The sequence below is a fragment of the Sinocyclocheilus rhinocerous genome, unplaced genomic scaffold (genome assembly GCF_001515625.1).
Source record: "Sinocyclocheilus rhinocerous isolate Xijiao unplaced genomic scaffold, SAMN03320098_v1.1 scaffold324, whole genome shotgun sequence".
Lineage (NCBI taxonomy): Eukaryota > Metazoa > Chordata > Actinopteri > Cypriniformes > Cyprinidae > Sinocyclocheilus > Sinocyclocheilus rhinocerous.
The window spans coordinates 624,896-635,866 of record NW_015644072.1 but is presented as its reverse complement, the minus strand read 5'-3'; the positions used below and the strand labels follow the sequence as shown (position 1 = coordinate 635,866).

The 10,971-nt window shown below is 36.6% G+C and overlaps 2 protein-coding genes across 2 annotated transcripts in view; both read left to right on the top strand.

Moving 5' to 3' along the window:
* The window catches only part of LOC107757917 (CTD small phosphatase-like protein 2-A), a 13,013-nt gene extending 7,007 nt beyond the window's left edge, over positions 1-6,006 (top strand). The window contains exons 6-11 of the mRNA XM_016575523.1: positions 989-1,075; positions 2,107-2,169; positions 3,271-3,350; positions 4,627-4,753; positions 4,859-4,954; positions 5,587-6,006. Coding sequence (XP_016431009.1) covers positions 989-1,075; positions 2,107-2,169; positions 3,271-3,350; positions 4,627-4,753; positions 4,859-4,954; positions 5,587-5,652 — 519 coding nt within the window. The 3' untranslated portion in view covers positions 5,653-6,006. The remainder of the gene's footprint in view (positions 1-988; positions 1,076-2,106; positions 2,170-3,270; positions 3,351-4,626; positions 4,754-4,858; positions 4,955-5,586) is intronic.
* Positions 6,007-7,257: 1,251 nt separating this feature from the next.
* LOC107757935 (NADH dehydrogenase [ubiquinone] iron-sulfur protein 7, mitochondrial) overlaps positions 7,258-10,971 on the top strand; it is a 9,844-nt gene continuing 6,130 nt past the window's right edge. Inside the window, exons 1-3 of the mRNA XM_016575543.1 lie at positions 7,258-7,344; positions 7,461-7,578; positions 8,667-8,846. Coding sequence (XP_016431029.1) covers positions 8,682-8,846 — 165 coding nt within the window. The 5' untranslated portion in view covers positions 7,258-7,344; positions 7,461-7,578; positions 8,667-8,681. The remainder of the gene's footprint in view (positions 7,345-7,460; positions 7,579-8,666; positions 8,847-10,971) is intronic.

Below are 10,971 nucleotides of genomic sequence, written 5' to 3'. Positions count from 1 at the left end.
TTTAAATATTTTCCCGTATTTTTAATCTTTCTATTTAAAAAAAAAAATCCCACTGGGCATATTTTATGTTTGCTACATTCGCTTCCGGTAAAACTCCCGTAATTTGTATGGGCCAAACCTCATTATATGAATAATCACGTCAACAAATTCCAAGGTTGTCCAGTTGCCAGATCTTGTATGAAAGACATTTTTCTCACACGATCGACGCATACAAATTTCAACCCATTTCTCCCCTCAACGTGGCAACCTACAACAGTGATGCTATTGATATGTGCGCAGGTAGTACCGCGGGAAGGAAACAAGGATCACTGGTAGAAGTGGGAGGAGAAGACTCAGGTGGTGCTCCAGTGAAAAAAACGAAATATACATGTAAATTGAGATATGGCTTACACTTCAAAAGGCTATGGTTTAATTTATTAAATATGAACGCTGCAAGTTTCAAAGTCAGGTGCTGCACTGCTTTGTTTACTGCGGTTACCGGGGAAACGACTATATTCCTGGCAAAAAGCGCCACCTGCTGGCAGAGAATGAATTAGCATTTTTCAATAAGCCCTTCTGCTCTTTGTTTAGACCAAAGCCAAAAACGACCCTTATTTTTATGCAGAACACGCGCAGTTGTAAATGTGAACTGGTGGATGGACAAGAAGATAAGAAGATAATGAATTATAAAACTCTAAAGATATAGCCTACACTAAGATATATTTATGTTACTAAATGAATATAATTGTTTAAATTAATATAAAAATAATATAATATAAAAAAATTTACTTTTAACTTTTAGGTTGGATGATTGTAGTTTAAAAATGTCAACAAAAAAAACTCCCTCCCTCAAATTAAAAAAATCCCCCCATAAGAGCCCCCCATTGAGAGATGCTTTAACAGTCATGTAAATGACGCTGACTAGAGGACCACTGTTCTCACTGATTAGATTGAGGTTAAGAAGTGACTGGTTTGTGATTCTTTGGATTTAATTTTTGTACGATTCTAGGATGAAACCCTCGTGTTCAGTTCACTCAATGTGATTCATGATGCAGAATACACCTTCAATACCCACTTTCAAGATCACAAGTACAAGGTTGGTAAAACTAGTAGTTAATGTTCAAAATTAAACATTCTGGGAAAAAAATTGTTCCAAGATGAGTTTGTTTCTTCATGGGAACAGATTTGGAGAAATGTAGCATTACATCACTTGATCACCAATGGATTCTCTTACAGTGAAGGGGTGCCGTCAGAATGAGAGTCCAAACAGCTGATAAAAACATCACAATAATCCACACGACTTCAGTCCATCAATTAACATCTTGTGACACGAAAAGCTGCATGTTTATAAGAAGCAAATCCATCATTAAGGTGTTTTAACAGTAAATCTTCACTTCTTGCTTGTCCATAATCCATAATATTGCTTTCACCAGTGAAAAAGTCCATCCCCTGTTGTTCTTTCACATCAAAGTCCACCCATGTTTGTTTAGAACTGGACTGTTTTCACTTGTATATGGTGCATATTTCTCTCCTGATTCAAGCGAGACTTTTTCACTGGAGGAAGCAATATTATGAATAGAGAACTCATGTTTAAGCTGGAAGCAACGGTTTGAATTTAAAAACATTCTAATGATGGATTTGTTTCCTACAAACATGCAGATTTTCACTTCAGAAGACGTTCACTGATGGACTGGAGTGGTGTGGATTACTTGTGAATTATTATGATGTTTTTAACAGCTGTTTGGACTCTCATTCTGACGGCACCCATTCACTGCAGTGGATCCATTGGTGAGCAAGTGATGTAATGCTACATTTCTCCAAATCTGTTCCCATAAAGAAACAAACTCATCTACATCTTGGATGTTCTGAGGGTGAATAAACTTTAAGCAAATGTTCATTTTTGTATGAAATATTCCTTTAAGCTTCTCATACATGTATTTGTTGGAATAGTGGTTAACGTCCTGCAGCTGTCATGGAAAAGGTTTACAGTTGTTGCTTTTGTGATTCATCAAACATCTTTTCATCTCATACATGTATTTGTTGGAATAGTGGTTAACGTCCTGCAGCTGTCATGGAAAAGGTTTACAGTTGTGTTGCTTTTGTGATTCATCAAACATCTTTTCACAGGTCTATGTGATCCTCAGACCATATGTCAAAGAGTTTCTACAAGCCATGACCAAACATTTTGAGGTAAACAATGTGAACATTACACTAAAACATTAAATGCCTGTTCGCACCAAGATGAATATTTGATGCGCTACGCATTTTAATTTGATTGAACAGCTGTTAAAGTGTGCTGAGCGAATTTTGCCAAACAATGTTGATATTTGAAAGCACCAAAACAAACACGCCCATACCCCAACAGGACCTTGCCCCTATTTTGATAACTCCGCCCCACACGTACATACACAACCCTGGCAGTGACGATGGCTGAATCTGCTATGCCGGCCGCAGCATATTCAATCAAAAGCCAACACAGATTAGTTGTGTGAAACAAAGCAAAATCAACATAACTCGCCTATCAAGAAGAAACAAAGCAACCTCGGCGTCCAATTCCAGGCCTTCCCGCTCCTTGAGTTCTCTCCACTGCTGGAAAGCTGCTCCAATATTTACGCGGGTCCTACCTCTTGCCTGATCGTAACTCTTCTTTTTAATGTTGTGTTCCTCCGAAATGTTCCTCTTTTTTTTTTATCTGCCATCTATAGCCGTTCAGCTAATATCTGTCCTGTGCACTCACTGAGTGCTCTCTTCTCCCTGTCGTTACTAGACTCGCCCCTTACTGCTGATTGGCAGCGAGTGTGTTTTGGGACTCGGTCCGACACTGTGGTCAAAAGCATTTTTCAAATATTGTGTGATATTACCTTTAATGTGTCTGACATGGACGTTTGCATGCCATCAATGCAACCGATTCACATGCATCAATGCTACCAATAAGATTTGGGCTTTTGGTCACATGCCTAGAGCTGCTTTTGTTATATAAAGCATAAAATAGTGTTATTTGAACACCACGTCAAATACAGAACTCTGAATGGCTTTTTGAAAACATGTAAATGACTAAATTTCTTCTCCATGAAAAGAGGGTGGCGTAAACGGAAAGGTGTTTCTGCTTTTACATAAGTGCCACCTATTGTCAGCAAAATGATTTTTGCATTTTCATTCACTCAAATGGTATGCGAAAACCAGAACGAATTTTTGTGCTGAACATTTGTGTTGGTGTGAACGGGCCTTAATTGTTGCCAGTGAATAAATCTATTAATAAATCTGTTCTGATGTTTTTTTTTTCTTTTCCAGATGTTTGTTTACACCTCTGCAAAAAAGGAATATGCAGAAAAGATTGTAGATATATTGGACCCTAATAAAAAGCTCTTTAGGTGAGACATATGTTGAATGCCATGTAATCATTACTAGACACGCCCCTTACTGCTGATTGGCAGCGAGTGTGTTTTGGGACTCGGTCCGACACTGTGGTCAAAAGCATTTTTCAAATATTGTGTGATATTACCTTTAATGTGTCTGACATGGACGTTTGCATGCCATCAATGCAACCGATTCACATGCATCAATGCTACCAATAAGATTTGGGCTTTTGGTCACATGCCTAGAGCTGCTTTTGTTATATAAAGCATAAAATAGTGTTATTTGAACACCACGTCAAATACAGAACTCTGAATGGCTTTTTGAAAACATGTAAATGACTAAATTTCTTCTCCATGAAAAGAGGGTGGCGTAAACGGAAAGGTGTTTCTGCTTTTACATAAGTGCCACCTATTGTCAGCAAAATGATTTTTGCATTTTCATTCACTCAAATGGTATGCGAAAACCAGAACGAATTTTTGTGCTGAACATTTGTGTTGGTGTGAACGGGCCTTAATTGTTGCCAGTGAATAAATCTATTAATAAATCTGTTCTGATGTTTTTTTTTTCTTTTCCAGATGTTTGTTTACACCTCTGCAAAAAAGGAATATGCAGAAAAGATTGTAGATATATTGGACCCTAATAAAAAGCTCTTTAGGTGAGACATATGTTGAATGCCATGTACCCTAAATTGTCCTGGAGATGCTTCTCAGCTGGCCATCTGCAAATCTCGTAACATTTTTATTAACCTGAGAGCCAAACAATGGTCTAACTCAGTGGTTCCCAACCCTGGTCCTGGAGGCACCCCAACACTGCACATTTTGCATGTCTCCTTTCTCTGATGCACCAGTTTCAGGTCTTGGAGTCTCTACTAATGAGCTGATGACCTGAATCAGGTGTGATTGATTAAGGAGACATGCAAAACGTGCAGTGTTGGGGTGCCTCCAGGACCAGGGTTGGGAACCACTGGTCTAACTGACTACGATAATTACATCATCTGATCAAAAATGTCACACGTCTTTCAGGGTTCTTATAGTTAACTAACTAAAATTAAAACCATTAAAAAAAATTGTTACTTGAAATAAAATATTTTATTTCAGCTAGTTGCCAAGGCACCATTTCTCACTTTAATTTAGTGTAACTAAATTAACCGTTAAATTAATAACTTAACCGTTTAAGCTCCCAATAATAAGGAGTTATTGGGAGCTATCTATTTTCACTTTGTTTACAGGTCACAAACTTAGCTTTGAAGGAAGTATGAAAATGTAATTCAGTGGCGTTCTTGTTTTAAAGGCATCGTTTGTATCAGGACGATTGCGCCTGTGTGCTTGGACACTACATTAAAGACTTGACTGTTCTGGAGAGAGACCTGTCAAAGACGGTCATCCTGGACAACGCCCCTCACACCTTCCCATATCACGTATGCTTGTCCTTACCTTTTCTATGTAAAAGGGTTTGTTAAACAGAAAGTCTAACCAGTATATCAGTGACATGTTCTTATTGGATCTGTGTTTGTTCTTTCTAGCTGATGAATATGATTCCCATAAAGAGCTGGGTCGGAGATCAAGAGGACCGTGAGCTGCAAAAGCTCATTCCGTACATGGAGAAACTAGTGCATGCAGTGAGTGTTTTTAGCCATTAACATCAGTCTATATATACTGTATATAATAATAATTATTAAAGGGGTCATATGATGCTTTTTTAAAGATCATTATTTTGTGTATTTGGTGTAACAGAATATGTTGACATGCTTTAATGTTCAAAAAACACATTATTTTTCAAATACTTATTTCCACATGGTGAGGTAGATATGTGGGGGCGTGTTAGAATGAGCCGTTTTAGGGGGGCGTGGCAGAGTCTTAACTTTGATAAAGAATATCTTTTTGGTTTTGAGACTTTAGTCTTTGCAACTTCAGGGATCTTATCTATGCACAATCAGCTTGTAACACTCCAAAGAGAAAGGAAAACTTGAAATCGCATCATATTTAAGCATATATAGCATAAAACATAATAACAAATTACCTACCCAGTTCAAAAGGCCATTTATTGAAACTAATAATGTAACTTATAAAGTAGAGAAACCAGGCCAGATACTTTTGTTCCTAAACAGTAACCAATGATATAAGAGTCAAACATGGGAAAGTCACCCATAGAGAGAGAGAGAAAAAACTTGTTCCAAGTACTTGTTTTAATTACGTGAAAAATGAGTAGTAATTTTTAGTAATGATTAACTTGTTTTTTGATTGTTTCTAGGATGACATCAGAAATGTTTTAAAGAAGAGAACCGATCACTTCCACAGGCTGCTTTCTGAAGACTAAACCCTGAATTAAGTGTAAATAAATGTAGAGCTATCCTTGTAAATGCAGTGAAATTCCCAGGCTTCATACTACATACAAGGCTAAAGATATAGTATGATTTTATACTCTTGTATAATAAAAGTTTATTTGATAGAGAATAGTCTTAACAGCTCACCTTTAATCATCCTGGTCAGCTGGTGTTCTGACCCGTTTTGAAGAATAGGACTAGAATCTTGCCTTTAATTTATTGATAAACCTTGTGATGTTTGTACAGGTTTGTGCCATTGGAAGAGTGTTTTCACATTTCAGACTGTTGAATTCATTTCAATATGTGTTGTACTCTATATTCAAACAATACTTTGGCCAAATTTCAATTACCAATAAAAAAAAAAAAAACATTCTCTTTTCTGAAAAACGTTGGTCTGTAACTTGGTCTGTTTGTGTGTCAGACAAGGATAACACTTTAAATTGTTTGGTTTGCTAAGAAAAGGTGTGCTATCATTTTTAAGAAAGTCATGGCATTAAATGTTGCATGCACTACAAAAAAAAAATATCTAAACATTCTTAAATCAAGATACATTAACTTGGGATGCAATTTGAACAGTTGTGGATAATTCTGGCTATGTTCACTTTAAAAAAACAGGTGCATAAGCTCAGATCAAAGAGACTTACAACCAATCAGTTCCAAAAACAACATACAAAACCTGTGCTAGTTGAAATATAGCAATATAATCTAGCATAATGTGAGATTTATAAGCAATTTTTGTAGGCAGGTTGGAAACACCAAGTTAGGTAAATGATTTTCAGCACAGCACAAGGGTTAAATCTGTTCAAAATTAGTTCAATCTGTGTACTAATTCATTTGAGTTAAATCACGTCCCAGGTTAAACTAAATTAAAATAGGGAACAAATTAGTATAACATGGTCACAATTGAACTAAAATGAAGGAAAGAATTTAATAGGTTGTGGGAATCAATTTTTAATTTCTGAACACAATATCTAGTTACTTCTCCCTAAAGGGTATATATTAGGCTATTATCTAAGTGTACATACCTTTTGAAGAGTTCCTAATGATAGCTTTTGCACCTTTTTTCTTTAGTCTTTGGCACTTTTTTTCTGTTCTCAAACCCCCAAAGCTCAGCACTGACCAGTAGTTTTTAAAAAGAATCTCAATTTATAAAGTTTTCGACAAGATTCATGCTTCTTGAGTTGACTGACTAAAGGTTCAAATGACTGTCTGGTAGCTTTGGATCCAGGTACGCAAACACCTGAGGATCATTTGAATCAAACACAGAAACTGAGACACGAGTAATTATGATAATCAGACTCCATGATTATGGTACAGCAGTCATAATTACTTTCATGCTGATGAACCTGTAATTTACTAACTACAGACTGATGGTAAAATTGTTCTTTAAAAAAAGACAATTTTAATATGGACCAGCTTTCATAATTTGTCTTAAATCTAATTTTGTAAAAAAAAATTATAATAATCGTGAATCGAATCGAATCGTGAAATCAAAATCGTGAATCGAATCATGAGTTGAGTGAATCGTTACATCCCTAGTTTTAAGTATCTTTTTCCTTATTTTATATAAAATGTTGTAACACCTTTTTAAACTTGATATTGTGCTTGTAATGTAGGGCCATTTCATCATTTTCTGCTCATATAAAGGTTCCTCTGACAGACAAAAAGGATGAAAACACCACAAGGTGCGAAGTGGATGGTTTTGTTATGGTTGTGTGTCACCCATCTTGGGCAGTTACGGAATAACTATTACACTATTAACTGTGTAGTTATTACTAACTGTGCATACCCTTCTTTCCAGTCTGGTCCCGTTCAGAGAGAAAAGCACAGCTCTGGCACCAAGACCAGCTTCAGCGGTCAGCAGCAAGGGTGAATACATCATCACCAAGCTGGACGATCTGGTCAACTGGGCGCGCAGAGTACGTAACTCTTTACATCAGGGGTCTCCAAACTCTGTCCTGGAGGGCCACCGTCCTGCAGAGTTTAGCTCCAACGTGCCTCAACACACCTCTCTGGAAGTTTCTAGTATGCTTAATAAGAGCTTGATTAGCTGGTTCAGATGTGTTTAATTGGGGTTGGAGCTGAACTCTGCAGGATACCGGCCCTCCAGGAACAGGACTGGACACCCCTGCTTTACACACTCATGCTGGGTACACACTAAAAGATTTTAAAAGTCTTATAAGATCTTCAAGATGTGAGAGACCACAAACATGAGGACAAAATATCCTAGATTTAACCGTTTTGCTCCTATAGTGTGTGGTGTCCTCGGGGTTCCCCCCACACATCAGGAATTCTGATCGTAAATATTCAACATGATTTGCGATCGGGGCGACTCCGACGTTCTTCCGAGCAGATTCAGTCACTCTTAACACACCTCACACCACAGGAAAATCTGATAAGATAATCTTTAGAACCACCAAGATAATCGGGACATTACCTAGGATTGTCGGAAGGGGAGAAATCGGCCCAAAATCAGCCCGATTATCTTGTGGCGTGTACCCAGCATTACAAAACTGTGTTTTAAAAACACTAAATACATGCACTACCGTTTAAAAATGAGGTGGCTGAAGATTTTTTTTTCTTTTCAGATGTTTTTGAAAGAAGTCTCTTCTGCTCACTAAGGCTACATTTATTTGATCAATAACAATTTATTCCTGTGATGCAAAGCTGAATTTTCAGCATCATTACTCCAGTCTTCAGTGTCACATGATCCTTCAGAAATCATTCTAATATGCTGATTATTATCAATGCTAAAAACAGTTGGGGTGCTTAATATTTAGTGGAAGCCATAATACTTTTTTTTTTCAAGATTATTTGATGAATAGAGAGCTTGATGAAAAGAGAGAAATCTTTTGTACCATTATTAATACTTTTGATCAATTTAATGCATCCTTGCTGAATAAAAGTATTAATTTATTTTTTTTTTTAAACTTGACTAACCATAAAAATTTGGACTGTAGCTTATCATATTTTTTTGTAAAAATGTAAAAAAATGTTTGTATTTCAGAGCTCCTTATGGCCCATGACCTTTGGCCTGGCATGTTGTGCAGTGGAGATGATGCACATGGCCGCCCCTCGTTATGACATGGATCGGTTTGGTGTTGTGTTCAGAGCCAGTCCCAGACAGGCTGATGTCATGATAGTCGCAGGAACACTAACCAACAAGATGGCTCCTGCATTGCGGAAGGTAATTGCACCATATCAATAGTAATAAACTTGGGTGTGCGATATATATCGTCTACGATAATATTGTAATTCTTGTTTAAACGATACGCGATTTGACATTATCGAATATATATCGCAAAAGCCAAACAAAAGCACACCCATAAAGTGCGCGCATACACTGAGATGTAGGTTAGACTATTGCGCGTGCACATTTAGAGTTCACACTTCCACTGCGTGATTTAGTCTATTAAAATACATTTAGATTCCCCCCAAAATTCAACATAAGGGGGCAAATATGCCCCCGTATGACTTTTAAATGTCTTATATATTTATATCTGATATAGTTAATATCACACAAAGAGTATAGTTTTTTCTCCAAATATCAGACGATTGCAAATGTGATATTGATTTTATAAAACAGTCCAATAAACAAGAAGTTAATATTAATTGACTTACATTTTAGACACAAGTTCCTCTTTTTGCTCTATTTCATCAACGAAAATAGTTCCAAAGGAAGCCACAGCAGAACTATTTTGCATCTCTGAGCAACACACGACGGTGTTTCGTTACTGAATCAATCAGCCGTTTGAACGAATTGGTTGAATGAATGACTCCCTGACTACGTTTACATGGACATCAGTAATCTAATTATTTACCTTATTCTAAATAAGCCAATATTATGATTATGGTGTTTTATTTGCCGTCAAACGGTTGACCACTGCCGTGTGTGTATCCTGTCGCAAAATGTGGTGAAAAGTCCTACACGACGGTAATAATGTGATTATGGTGTTTACATGTCTATACTACACTTCAGTAATGCGTCTTAATTCGATTTCTGTTTACTTCGATTATGACTTTAGCCGGATTAAGGTAATCAAAAATCTCTTTAACATAGTAGATTCTTAATCAGAGTATTGTCTTAATCGTATTAAAATCGGGAGTATTGTTGTCCATATAAACGTATTGACTGACTCATTCATGCAGTGATTTGCCGCCACCTACTGGCAAATTTAGGTTTATATTTAAAGTACTGTATATTTCCCTTTTTCCCAAAATCATTTCAAATATCACTATTGAACGTTTTGTTTTTTAAACATAAAAACTTTAAGTATGCGTTTGTAACTGCAGGTTAAATGCATTCATGTCCTGCATTAAACAGTGTAAATGCCGATTCAGATGCAGATTCTGCATGCCACCTCTGCATTGCAAACACAAAGTTTGTTGATACTGATTTTATTTTATTGCTAACAGCCCTATAGTGTCTTACTATGTAAATCTATTGATTCAATTTAAGAATTTGACCGAAAAGATGATGCAGACATTTAATTAGGTTAGAAAAAATTGGTCTTATAAATATAAAAATGCCCATAAAAGGTACAAATCAATTTGTTACTCCTGCAAACTAATCACCGCACAGAATATGAAGAATATCAAAATCTTTGGGAGTCAGATGTCTACGGCAGTCCTAAACCTGCCAAAGTACCAGCACAATAACACGCTCAGCAAAATATAATCTAATTATCGTTATAGCCAAAATTCCCGAAAATGTCGAGATTTCATTTTTTGTCATTATTGCACACCCCTGCTGTAAATATAAATGTTTAGTACTAGGTTTAAATGGATAATTCATCCAAAAATGAAAATTTTGTCATTTACTCACCCTCAAGTTGTTCCAAACCGGTATGAGTTTCCTTTTTTTGTTGATCACAAAAAAAAATATTTTGAAGAATGTGGGTAACCAAACCGTTAACGGTGACCATTGACTTCCATAGTATTTTTTTCCATACTGTAGAGGTCAATTGCTACCATCAACTGCTCTGTTCCTAACATTCTTCAAAATTAGGGTTGGGTACCGAAACCCGGTACCAATATGGCACCGGTACCTATGTAACTGGTATGCACTAGAACCGAATCATAATGCAGATTTCGCTGCCTCATTTCGGTGCCATGCCTGAGCGATCGATTGAAATATTTGTCCTCTGGTTCTCCGAAAAGGACGTAAGAAGCATCATATAATATAGAAAAATAATTTCCCGACTGAGAAAATGCACATGAACTCAAGTCGGAAAGCTCTAATAATACAAATCCAACAAATCTTTGTAGTAACGAGAGTGTCCATGTTGTTTTCACATTCCGACTTAAAAGCA